General features: G+C 48.6%; 1 protein-coding gene across 1 annotated transcript; it reads right to left on the bottom strand.

Annotated features, from left to right (window-relative positions):
* Positions 1-5,374: 5,374 nt before the first annotated feature.
* LOC125401537 (prostatic spermine-binding protein-like) lies at positions 5,375-11,281 on the bottom strand. Its single transcript, XM_087909597.1, has 4 exons — positions 11,234-11,281; positions 10,347-10,479; positions 9,145-9,205; positions 5,375-6,065 (listed from the first exon to the last, which is right to left on the bottom strand). Exons 1-4 carry the CDS (start codon positions 11,279-11,281, stop codon positions 5,546-5,548), a joined length of 762 nt encoding a protein of 253 aa, XP_087765723.1. The 3' UTR covers positions 5,375-5,545.
* Between the last annotated feature and the right edge of the window lie 730 nt (positions 11,282-12,011).

Raw genomic sequence — 12,011 nt, 5'->3', positions numbered from 1 at the left:
CCATCTAAATGTTTCCCTTTATAAGAGTTAGTCCATGGTGTCCCTTCAGAGTAATAGAAACCCTAAGACAAAGAGTTTGTTTAAGTTTTTAAAGTTTTTATTAGTTTATATGTGTGAGTGCTTAGCTTGCATGTGAGTGCTTTGCTTACATGTGCACCGTATGTGTGCTTGGTGCCTGCAGCAGCCAGAAGAAGGTGTCAGAAGCCCCAGAACTGGAGGTATAGATGGCTGTGAACCACCATGTTGGTGCTGGAAACAAACAAAGTCCCAACTTGTTCCCTGTTTGGGTTGAGTCTGGTGGCTAAGACTCAAGGTTTGGGGGCTGGAGAGATAGCTCAGCAGTTAGGAGCACTGTCTGCTCTTTCAGAGGTACTAAGTTCAATTCCCAGCAACCACAGGGTAACTCACAACCATCTAGAATGAGATCTGGTGCCCTCTTCTGGCCTGCAGGCATCCGTGTAGGCAGAAGACCGGCTACATAATAAATAAATAAATAAATAAATAAATAAATAAATAAATAAATAAATAAGTAGATAAGTAGATATCTAGATAGATAGATTTTTTTTTTAAAGATAGATAGATCTTTAAAAAGAAGACTCAAGGTTTGGGTATGGCTCTATCTTGAAGTGTGTTTTGAGCTTCGAATACTGTCCCCAACTTACTCCTGGCCTAGGGGACTCAAGATCCAGAAACCCAGAAATGCCTCTGCTTCACTTCAGGTGTTGGAATGCATTTGAAGATTTATTTTTTTCAACATTTTAATATGTGTAGGTGTGTATTTGTATGTCGGTATGTGCACCTGGAACTGAGCCACCCGATTTGGTATTGGGAGCTGAACTTGGGTTATCCAGAGGAAGAACTGTCAGTGATCTCTCTAGCACTTGGCAGGCAGAACTGGTGGATCTGTGAGCTTAAGGTCATCCCAGTACACACAGCAGGTTCTAGACCACCCAGGGCTCCGTAGTAAGACCCTCTATTAGAGTTTGCTGATTTTGCAAACACAACGATCCAATGAAACACAGAGAGGAGAGGTTTTCTTCACCATACAGGCTATGCTCCAACACGAAGGGAAGCCAAGGAACTTGAGGCAGAAACCGAACTAGAACATAACTCAGAACAGAGCGTGGGGGCTTGCCTACAGTGGCCTTAACCATGCTGTTTCTGAGGATTGTAGAAGTGTTTGGAACTTTTGACCCGTAAAAGCCACTGGGTGCTTGGGTTGAATGGAGCTGTCCCGTGGGAGCCTTGGAGGATAAAAACACTGAGAGAAATACAGACAATGGAGGCTTATGAGTTTCAGAGAGAAGTCCAAGAGCTCCTCAAACACTCTGCGCGGGCCATTTGTGATGTATTTCACTTTAGAATCTGTGAAAACAAAACTTTTGCTTTACTGGGACATGAAGGCTGGCTGACCAGAGCTGAGCAACCCACCATGATTAAAAAGAGACCAGCATCATGGAAACAAAGGCTTTTGGGATGAAACCAGGGTCAGCACACAGAATCTCTTGTCTAGTTGAGGCGGGGGGGCACAGGCTGCTTCAAGTTGGCAACCAAACTTGGCAATGTAAAAGACTCTCCATTTGATACTGACTTTAAAGGCATGAGAGACAAGATTGAATGAGTCATCAAGCGTGATCGAGGCTTAGAAACATACGGCAGGTTCAGACGTCTTTAAGGAATGTCACTGGTGAAGGTAAGACCTCAGTGACAGTGGAAAGTCCTGGATATTGGAGCTGCCAGGGCCATGGGCTGACTGCCAAGACAGAAGCGGGTGTGAAGTGAAGCCAGCCTGGTAGGCAGACAAGCCGTGTGCGCTGCAGGCAACGGAGCTGAAGAAGCAGGGCTACGTAACCTCTCAGGAGCCTAGAAGATCTTGAGTGAGTCCCAGATATTGGACACAGCACTTCAGAATTTGGATTTACACTACTGGATTATGATTTTGTTCATTAAAAAAAGATTTATTTTTATGTATATTTTTTATTTATGTTTATGTGTTCTGCCTGTATGTATTTCTGTATTCCGCATGCGTGCCTAGTAGCTAAGGAGGCCAGTAGAGGGTGTCGGAGCTCCTGGCACGGAACTCACAGGGCCAAGTTCTCCATGGCGGTGCTGAGAACTACACCAGGAGCCTTTGCCAGAGCAGTAAATGGTCTTCACCTCTGAGCCATCTCTCCAGGCCCTTGCTTTTGCTTTTAATATGATCATTCCTATGCAGTGGCTCTTCCCTGAAGTACAAAGTGTAGCATGAATTCTAATGGATCTTAATAAGGACAACTTGGAGTCAGCTATCAGGGGGTGAAAGCTGAAGGATCAGAGAAGAGCGGCCAGGCACTAAGAGTTCTTACCTCTGTCAACGCTCAGACCAAAGGGACGGTCCTGTCCCTAGGAATCCTCAGACTGCCTCCTAGCTCAGGTCTCCTCCGCCTTATATTCTTCTCTCCTGTCAGCCATATTGCTCCCGTCTCCACCTCTCTAGTGCTGGGATTAAAGGCATGTGATCTCAAATACTAGGATCACCTTTGTGCTAGCCCTGTTTCTCTTTTAGACAAATTCAATCTCAGGTAACCCAAAGAGGCCTTGAACTCACAGAGATCTGTCCACCTCTCTCTCCCAAGTGCAGGGATTAAAGGTGTGTGCCACTACTGTTTGGCCTCTATGGCTAACTCTATGGCTTAGCTCTGCGCTCTGATCTTCAGGCAAGCTTTATTTGTTAGGTCATGAATAAAATGTCACTAAATTTGTTTTTAGACGTATTCCCCCCCCCTCCCTAAGAGTAGGTAAAGAGTAAGCTAGTAAACAGTTTTCCTCCTGACTCCTGCGCTGACTTCCCTCGGTGTTTAACTATTTATCAATGCAGAAGTGTAAACTGATGTGACAGCTAATCCTGGCTGTCAACGTGACTATATACGGAAGCTGCTGGGCATGCCTGTGGAAGGTTTTCTTGATTATATAATTTGATGTGGAGAGACCTACCATAAATCTGGGCCACACCCTTCTGGTGGCAGCCCACATAAAAGGACATGGAAGAAGGAACCTTTTGCTTTTGCCTTCTTACACTCACTCTGGCTGACAAGATCGTCTGTCCTAATGCTGAAGCATTGCTTCCCTGATTGTAGAACTTCCTTCCTTCCTTCCGTTCTTTCTTTCTTTCTTTCTTTCTTTCTTTCTTTCTTTCTTTCTTTCTTTCTTTCTTCCTTTTCTTTTAGCAGAGTTTTTCTGTAGCTATGGAGCCTGTCCTGGAACTCACTGGGACTCCAGGTTCAGTCTGAGACCGTGAGACATCCAGTCTCATTGGCTGAACAATTATGAATTCTTGGACTTTCTGTTCATAGCAAGCCGTTGTTGGATTAGCCGGTCCAAAACCTCTAAGTTATTCTAATAAATCACACACACACACACACACACACACACACACACACACACACGCACACATGGAAAGAGAGATTCATTCTGTAGATTCTGCTACTCTTGAGAACTCTGACTAATGCAATAGCCTTGAACCTGTGATCTTCCCACCGCTACCTGGCGTTATAGTCCTAGGTCAACATGCCCAGCTGTATAAGCCTCCTTTCTTTAATATTTAATGTTTATGAATATTTGTCGGCTTTTGCATCTGTATAACACATTCATGCTTGATGCCAGAAGAGGCCAAAAGAGGGCGTCAGATCAGCTGGAGCTGGAGTTACAGAGAGCTATGAGCTGCCTTTCATGGGTGCTGGGAACCAAACCAGATCCTCTGCAAGAGCAATCAGTGCTCTTAACCCCTGAGCCAACTCTCCAACCCCTCTCTTTTCTCTTTCCTTTCTTTCTTTTTTCTTTCCTTATTCCTTCCTTTTCTTACTTACTTTATTTCTTTCTCTCTCTTTAAAAAAATTAAAAATTTGAAACTGACAAAATAAACCCAGGCAATAAACACATGAATGCAAAAAAATAAAAATTAACAAGTATTTTTTAAACTGCAAAACATTAAAACAAACTTTTCAAGGTCAAGTTGCTTCCCCAGGTTACTCTCTCAAGTAGCTTGGATTACAGGCCTGACACACCTAGCCCAGATTATTTAATTTTAAATGCCATTCGAAGGTTCTAGTTGCCTGGGGTCTTCTGTGAACAAAAGTCAGAGAATACACTTAACTGAGATGGAAAAATATGCCTCCTATTTGTATCACCCTTTCTGAAAGCTTCCCTTGAAAGTAGCCATATAACACACCTTGGAAAGTTGCCAATCGGTCACAGTTACACAGGCACCTTGAAATTTACACTCATTGACTTGAAATACATAACTTTCCCATCAGTTTGCCATGGGAGGTATTATAATCAAATTGGAGTATCTTTGAGACTCATTTTTTTTTTAACTTCTCATGGCAGGTATGAACCTGCCATGTTGCAGGGAGAGAGGAAGCCGTGGGAATTGTCTGGAGACCTCTCTTGACCTAGGCAGGTCCACTGAGCTGCTGACCAGCTCTGCTATTTGTAGAAGGCCGCAACCACACTCTCCACCATAGATGGCGCTGCACTGCCAGGTGAGCTAGAAAGCTCACACGTGTTGGTATTTTTCCACTACTGTCCCCGCCTACTCCCGAGGCATTCACCTGGGATTATGGACAATTGACCAATCCAAGAGTGACACGTCCAAAGCAGGGTCTGTTTCCTATATAAGGGATGGGTTCCATCATATCTGGGTCTCCGCCATGTGGCTTATGCTCTAGCTCCCAAGAGGCATAAAGCTTTTCTGCAGAAGAATCCTGTGTCCCGCGTGGTTCTTGCAGGCGAGACAGTAGCGCGGGGCAGCTATTTATGATCTCCAGAGCGTGGCTTGATAAACCTTATTTTCTAGGCTAAGCACACTTGCAATTCTTTCTTGTAGACCAGTTAAGGCTATGCGAGACCCTCTCTCATTCATTCCTACATGAGTGAAGAATAAATAAATAAATAATGCCAGATAAGGATGTGATTTAGTGGTAGAGGACTTGCCTAGCATTCATGAGGCCTAGGATTAATCCCTGACAGCAAGGGAAAGGCCTTCCAGGCAGCCAAGCTTTAAAGGAAGGACAGTGTGCAGGACAGAAGAAGCGAGGGGATAGGGCTGTTGAGGAGAATGGGGGGATCTGGGAGGAGCAGGGGCATGGGAGTTCAATGGGAGCACTGCAAAACCACCCCTGCCATCTGGTCAGCACACACTGCGCTCTCCTTGCAGGCCCAGTGCAGTGGCTGGATGCTGCCCTCACCTGGGGACCTCAGTCCTGCTGAGTTGACAAAGGGGCTTCTGTGCAAACCTTAACTCAGTGCACAGGTGTAGGTTCAGAACGTGGGGGAGGAAAAGGAGGCTTTGGGGGACCTCAAACCCATCCCATTTGGTGACAAGGACCACTCAGGCTCACAGAGATGCACAAAGTTTATTGGACACAGAGATACAGGGCCACGTGGGCTTTGCTTCCTCCTGCCCAGGGTCACCTGGTGTACTGGTCCCTCCAGGTGGGTGAGCTTGGCTGAGGATGCAGGACTGAGCTCTGAGCAGCCTAGGACGAGAGTCCTCCCTGTCTGGACCTTAGTTCCCTTTGTCCACACTGCCATCTCTGCAGGCTCCCTTGCTGTCCTCGCTATTGGCCTTCTTACTGCCTCCACCATTGTTATCGCTGTCCTTGTCGCTGCTGTCATGAGCGTTTTCTCTGTCATTGCTTTCACCTTCATCACTGTCCCCACCGGTCTCTTTGGCACCACACAAACTGACTATCGGGCCTTCTGGCTTCCCCGAGATGGAATCTTCAGGGCTGTGCCCCCACTTGAAGTTCAGCGCAGTGATGCAAGTTCCAGACAAGTACTTGCCCTCGATCGTCGGGGCGTGCTTGCCTGAGCCACGAGAGACTCTGAGGGGAAAATAGTCTCTCTCAGTACCCAAAGTGGCTTTGCACCCTTTACTGGTCACCAGATGCAGGGAACACACACGGATGCCGTCATTAGTGCCCGCAGCAGTCACACGCTCACCCTTCCTCAGCAGGAACTTCTGCTCATTTGATGTCTGAGCTCCGTAGATGGGACTCCACTGTTCACCAAACAGCAGCTGGATGCTGGGGAGAGAGACCCAGTCAAAGCGCTGTGGGTGTAGGAGCACCAGCTCTTTCCTGAAGCGGTGTGCTGTCCTGGTTCCCAGCCTATACGTCATTCTCCAGATGACGTATCACTTGGTATTCTGACTTGTCAGCCTGTCCTGTAACCTGTAGTACCTTCCCACCTCTCTGCCTCTTGAGGACAAATCTCTCCCCATGAGTAATCAGAGAGTCTGGCCCATGTCGGGCATCTGTGTGGCCAGCTCTGCCACTGCAGCCCATCCTGAGCCTGAATCTTTTGGTGTCTGCCCAACTCAATTTTCCCTCTGGACCTCCTCCCTTGTCGGCCTCAAATGAGTCAGCAACCACCACTGAGACCGCTCTGCTCAGGCCAGTAGACCAGAGATGGACTTTGACCTGAGTGGCAGATGGTTCTGGGGGACAGCAACCAGTGACTGGGTCCCTTTATACCCTGATGCCACTCAGTCATAGTGGCTGTGAGACCTCCATAGTCCTGCCCTTGGCACGGTTTCCTGAAGAATGTGGGGATCTATCCAAGACATCCCGGGACACTGTTTGTGTTCCCCTTCACTGCATTTGAGCAAATGAACCCCATGGTCCGTGCTGTTCTCTGTAAATGCAGGGGATGGCCTGTTGGATCTCACCAGGGCACAGCTGAAAGAGGGGTTATGAGGTCACACTTGGTAATTTTTATAAATCCAGGCCAACCAGGTGCCCGAAGCCACAAAATACATTTTTCTCAAGCAAACGAGATGTGCAGAGTCCTGAGCACACATGGGGGGCGGGGGAGCAGATTCGTCCTGCCCATGACTTCCCAGAGAAGGGCGAGTCCAGGTCTGGACCTGGAGACTATGCAGCATAGGCTCCAGCTCTCTTTCTTTCATGAGTTGTTACCTGAGACCTTATCAGAGTCTTCACTTAAAATACCTGCTTCACGCATGCTCCTTCCAAACTGAAGCATAGCATCTCCCACCAGCTGAACAGCCAGTGTTCTCAACACAGCCTCGGATCTCCAGGCAGCTCCGCAGCCGGCATCACTACAGTCCCATTTTACAGCTAAGACAATGAGGTACCAAGTGGTTTAGCCCTGCTATGTCAGCCTCACCTCGGTACCCACAGATTTTTTTTCTGCCTCCACTTCTCTGGAACACAAGCCTCGTCCCCTAGGTTCCCAGAAAGTCTGGTCTCAGGTTGGGCAGCTGTGTCAGGGTGACCAACTCTGCCCCATCCTGAGCCTGAATCTTTGGCAGGGTCTGTCCAGCTCATAATTTCTCCTTTGGAGGCTCTTCCCCTTTCACCCCAAATGAGGCCACAACTATACTGAGACTCCCTTGCTCAGGTCAGTGGACTAGAGATGGTCCTTGACCTAAGTGGGCAGGACATTTTCTGGGACCAAGAAGACAGAATCTGCTTGTTGTTTGGTGGGAGCTGGAGGGCTCTGGCAGCTGTTCTACCAAGCAAAGAGAGAGGTCCCCTCTCCACGCCTTCTAGACGTTTCCTACCCCCAAGTTTTGTTGTTCTTGCTAGCTCAGATGTAACCTAAATTGGCCTCCTCATGAAATGTAGGAAGGATATCCAATTCAGTTGAATTTTAGATAAACAATGCATAATTCTGTGTGAATATAGCCCAAGCATTTACCTATTTACTTATTTTTTGCACATTGTTAATTGTACGGGGGTTCTTTGTGCCATGGCATGCTTGCGGAGGTCAGAGGACAACTTCCTGAAGTCAGTTCTTCTTTCCATCATGTAGGCTCAGGTATCAACTCAGGTTGCCAAGCTTGGGCAGCAAGTCCCTTACCCACTGAGCCTTTCCAGACAATCACCTACTTATTCTGAAATTCTGAGAGTTGTATAGAACCCGACACATGCTATCTATCTACCTGTCTGTCTGTCTATCTATCTATCTATCTATCTATCTATCTATCTATCTATGTACCTATTAACCTACCTATCTGTCTATCTGTTTTTTAAACAGGATCTCACTCTGAAACCCAAATTAGGCTTGAACTTCTTCATGGTGGAAATCCTCCTGCCTCAGCCCCCTGCAGGCCCCAATCCTCTTTTTACTTTCCAGGTTCATCTTGAAGTGACTCTGTAGCCAAGCTGGTATTAATTTGTGATCCTCTTGTCCCAGCCTCCTGGGACATAAGAGGACTGGACCACATAAGAGGACTGGACCACACAAGAGGACTGGACCACACAAGAGGACTGGACCACAAGCCAGGCTCCAAATCTTGCATTTTTAAAGTGTAGCTATGTTGCCTGCCTGTAACTGCCAGCACTTGTGAGAATGAAATGAAACAATTCCAAGTTTAAGGCTAGCCTGGGTTACATAGTGAACCGTGTCTCACAAAACTGAAGACTGTAAACATAGCACAAAATTAAAATATTCCTTCGTTGCCATTACTGAAGTGTGTGTATGCACGCACTGTGTGAGCATGTGTTCAAGCACATGCATGTGACTATGCAGAGATTATAGCAGGACACCGAGTGTCTTCCTTTATCTATATCCTCTTTATTGCCTGGCGATGTGTCTCTGAGCATCCAACTTTGTGCCTGGGCTGACTGGTCATAGTGCTCTCAGGATCTGCCTGCCTACTGAGGCACCCATAGCCACTCAGGAATTTGTTAACCCAAGTGCTGGGTGTCCCAGCTCAGGTCCCAGGTTTGTGGAGGAAGGCCCTTCTCACCAGCTCCCCCGACCCCTGCCTTCTTTTTTGAGGCAGGATCACTGAACCTGGAGCTTTCTATTTTGGCTAGAATCTGACCAGTAAACCCATAGGATATATCTGTCTCTGTCCCCATGGCGCTGGGGTTCCTGCTGTACCCATCTTTTATGTGGGTGTTGCACATAAAAGACACATAGATATGTGGCACATAGACCACAGAGGTTGCAGTCTATCATGGCCAGGAAATTTTTCCCCCAAAAGCTCAGCGACATAGAGACTTCCTCCCTCCCTCCCTCCCTCCCTCCCTCCCTCCCTCCCTCCCTCCCTCCCTCCCTTCCCAGTGAAATCTCCTGCTCTCTGCATGCCCTTACCTGGAGAACATCCTGGGCCTAGAAGGCTGACCTTACCTGAAAGCCGTCTCTGGGTAGACGCCTGATGTATCTTCAGCTTGACCCCTGGCACAGATCCCTGCTAGAAGACTTGTGTTAGGAGATCTGCTACAGGACCCTGCTGCCACTTAGGAGGTCTTGAGATAGGAGCGTGTCACACAATACAGACTAGGGTTTGTCCCCGGACTCCCCAATCTGTACTGTGGAATAAAGCTGGGCTGGTTCCCGGAAGTCTGTCTCCCACAGGGCTGTCTCTGTCATACCCACAGCCATCTAAACCCTGTTCCCTGCTTCTACTCCCTCCACCCTCATGGACTAAGGTAAACACAGCCCCGAAGAAGAAGCAAAGCCACATGTGGGTGCTGGGCATCCAATCTTAGGGTCTCACATTTACACAGCAAGCAGTTTTCTCACTGAACTGTCTCCTCGGTGACCCCAACATTCACTTTTTAAAGGATGAGGTTTTGCTAAATTTGTACAGGCCCAGACACCTTTAAAGTGAGTTCATTGTTTATCTGCAGTTTGATTAACCTGGGGGACTGTGCTCGTATTTGCCGAACTTGACAGCAGAAACCCAAGACCCTTAGGATGCTGTAGGGGAAGGCCAAGCCCTAGAAGCAGACACTGGTGATGACAGCCAAAGCCTGGCCTGTCCCAGGGGACTGGATCCCCTTTCTGGAGTACAGTAAAGGTCTGCACACATGGGGTCTGCATTGCTCTCCGCTCGTATGAGTAATTTCTGTCACTACCAAAAGGCCCTAAAGACACCAGAACTATCTGGAAGAGGAACCTTCCAGCTTCTGTGATCCCTCCTGAACCAGAAGTCCTTCCCTGCCTGCCTCCCTGAAGACAGTGGACTAGCTCAGCCAGACTGCAGAACTGAAGACCAAGAGAACCCTGGGTAAAGCTGGGGGTCTGAGAGAATCTTGTAAGTAGACGAGCCACAAGAGGTGGGCACAGCCAGGCCATGCTACAGAAGCCCGGAAGCTATAACTCTGCTCGCTGCCCCCACCCCGCCATGATGTCCTCGTAACCCAGAAAGACATGGGTGTCCTGAATTTCCACCCTGCTCTTCTCCCCTGATTGCCCTGCATCTCTGAAGAAAGGGAGACAGAAGCCAAGGCATTAAGAGAACTCAGTCAATCCCTCACCTCCAGACGTCCTTTTGCCTAGATTAGGACATGGGAAGTCAGGATTGCACACCAAGTGTGAGAATTCACCTTGAGGTCTGCAGATGGAGCCAGCAAGGACAGCCAAGGTCAGCAACAGCAGCAGTGCTCCTGAGGATGCAGGTGCCACAGGGAGATGCTCTGAGGAAAAGACTAGGGGTATAAGAGGTCTCCAGGCCCTGTACTGAGACAAGAGAACATTTGGGAACCCTCTTTTTCCACAGTCGCAAAAGGCTTCAGAAAAGCCAGGGACGGCTTCTCCCACGGGCCCACACTGAGAGCCCCCAATGTCAGTGTGCTAGTATTCTAACTAAACTCTTAGCAAGGGGTCCCATGATGTCACCTTACACTGGGCTCCCCAAAGTCTAAAGCTTCTCCTGGAGAAGCCCCATGTTCCAAACCTCTCCATCCGTCCCTCATGGTTCAGTCTCTTGCTGGCTCAACTCATCCTCCCTTCCCCTCTGGCCTCTCCTCCTGCACCAGGCTGGGCTGCTGCTCCTTCCTTACCTGTGCCGTGTGGTCTGAGCCCCTTGGCTCGTCCCTTTATACCCTGATGCCACTCAGCCATATGTATATTTTGTGGGACGTTGGTTCCACCATGGGAGGAAAGTGGGGGTGTGTCCAGGACACTGGGGTCACAGAGCTCCTGCCCACAGTCTCTGAATAATTGAGCCCATATTCCAATCCATATCCTGTCAATACGATGTGCCCTAGAGAACCTCAGCCAGGGCATAGGAAGGCTTCAGAACTGGAAGAGAGAAGAAGTTACACTTGGTGAGTTCACAAACCAGGCAAAGCAAGGGTCCAAAGCCAAGGGATCCCATGTTTGTCCCAAGCGCATGAGATGTGCAGAGTCACAGGCTCAAGTCCTGCAGTGATGACTCCCTCAAGGATGAGCCAAAAGCTGACTTTGGAAACCATGCATGAAGGACACTTACAACCCTCTCCTTCCTCTCCTGGGTGTTGTCTGAATTCTGTTGTACCATCGGCTCCCCCTTCCAATAACTCCTCTTGCCAGCTCCCACTGGCTGGCCAGGGTGCCCAGCACAGCGTTAGTCCTCCAGGGAACTCTGAGACTGGCATTGCCACGGGACCCATAAGTGACATTGAGATGCCAAGTAGCTTAGCCTTGGTAGCTGTCACAGTGGCCCAGTTGGGCCATCCTTGAGACGCTTCATGTACTTATAATGCGGGGGGCGGGGGGGTCATTCCATGGAAATCTCCCTTAGGGGAGAACAGCACAGGAGCCCAGGGACAGAAACCAGGGAAAGGTACAGAGGGCTGGTGACGTGGGCTGAGTCAGAGCCAGGCCAGGAAGCCTCACCTTCAGGTTTTACTATCACTGAGTCCATCTTTGTTTGGCCAAGGCAGTTTCCTGGGAAGAAGAGAAAGGGCTGGGGTTACAGGGAGCTGGTCTAGGGATCTGGGTGGATCAAGGAGGGAGACGGTATTATTTACCCATGGTGGATCCAAACAAAGAGGAGACATTTATTTCATTGAACAGATGCGCAAACAAGCCCACAGAAGGGAGGTGTGGACTCAGTTCCTCCATGGACACCAGGTTTCACTAATACCTTCTTCCAGCTTGGTTTTGAAGAGTTAGAACCCGGCAGCCACCTGGTCTCCACTGGCCAGTCGGTTATGATTCCGGGGACTGCAGATCCTGGTCAGCCCCAGAGAACTAGTCTGAAGGACTTCTCCCAGGGCCACAGGTTA

This window comes from Myodes glareolus, chromosome 9 (genome assembly GCF_982192425.1).
Source record: "Myodes glareolus chromosome 9, mMyoGla1.1, whole genome shotgun sequence".
Taxonomy (NCBI): domain Eukaryota; kingdom Metazoa; phylum Chordata; class Mammalia; order Rodentia; family Cricetidae; genus Myodes; species Myodes glareolus.
Note: the sequence above shows the minus strand (reverse complement) of the source record. Positions and strands in the feature narration are given on the sequence as shown.

Bases quoted from the DNA above. Each gene is read 5' to 3' on its own strand.
- LOC125401537 (XM_087909597.1), bottom strand. From the start codon at position 11,281: ATGGTACAACAGAATTCAGACAACACCCAGGAGAGGAAGGAGAGGGTT. The intron at 10,480-11,233 runs GTAAGTGTCCTT...CTCTTGTCTCAG, and splicing joins AGGAGAGGAAGGAGAGGGTT to TACAGGGCCTGGAGACCTCT. The intron at 9,206-10,346 runs GTGAATTCTCAC...GTCTTCTAGCAG, and splicing joins CTCCATCTGCAGACCTCAAG to GGATCTGTGCCAGGGGTCAA.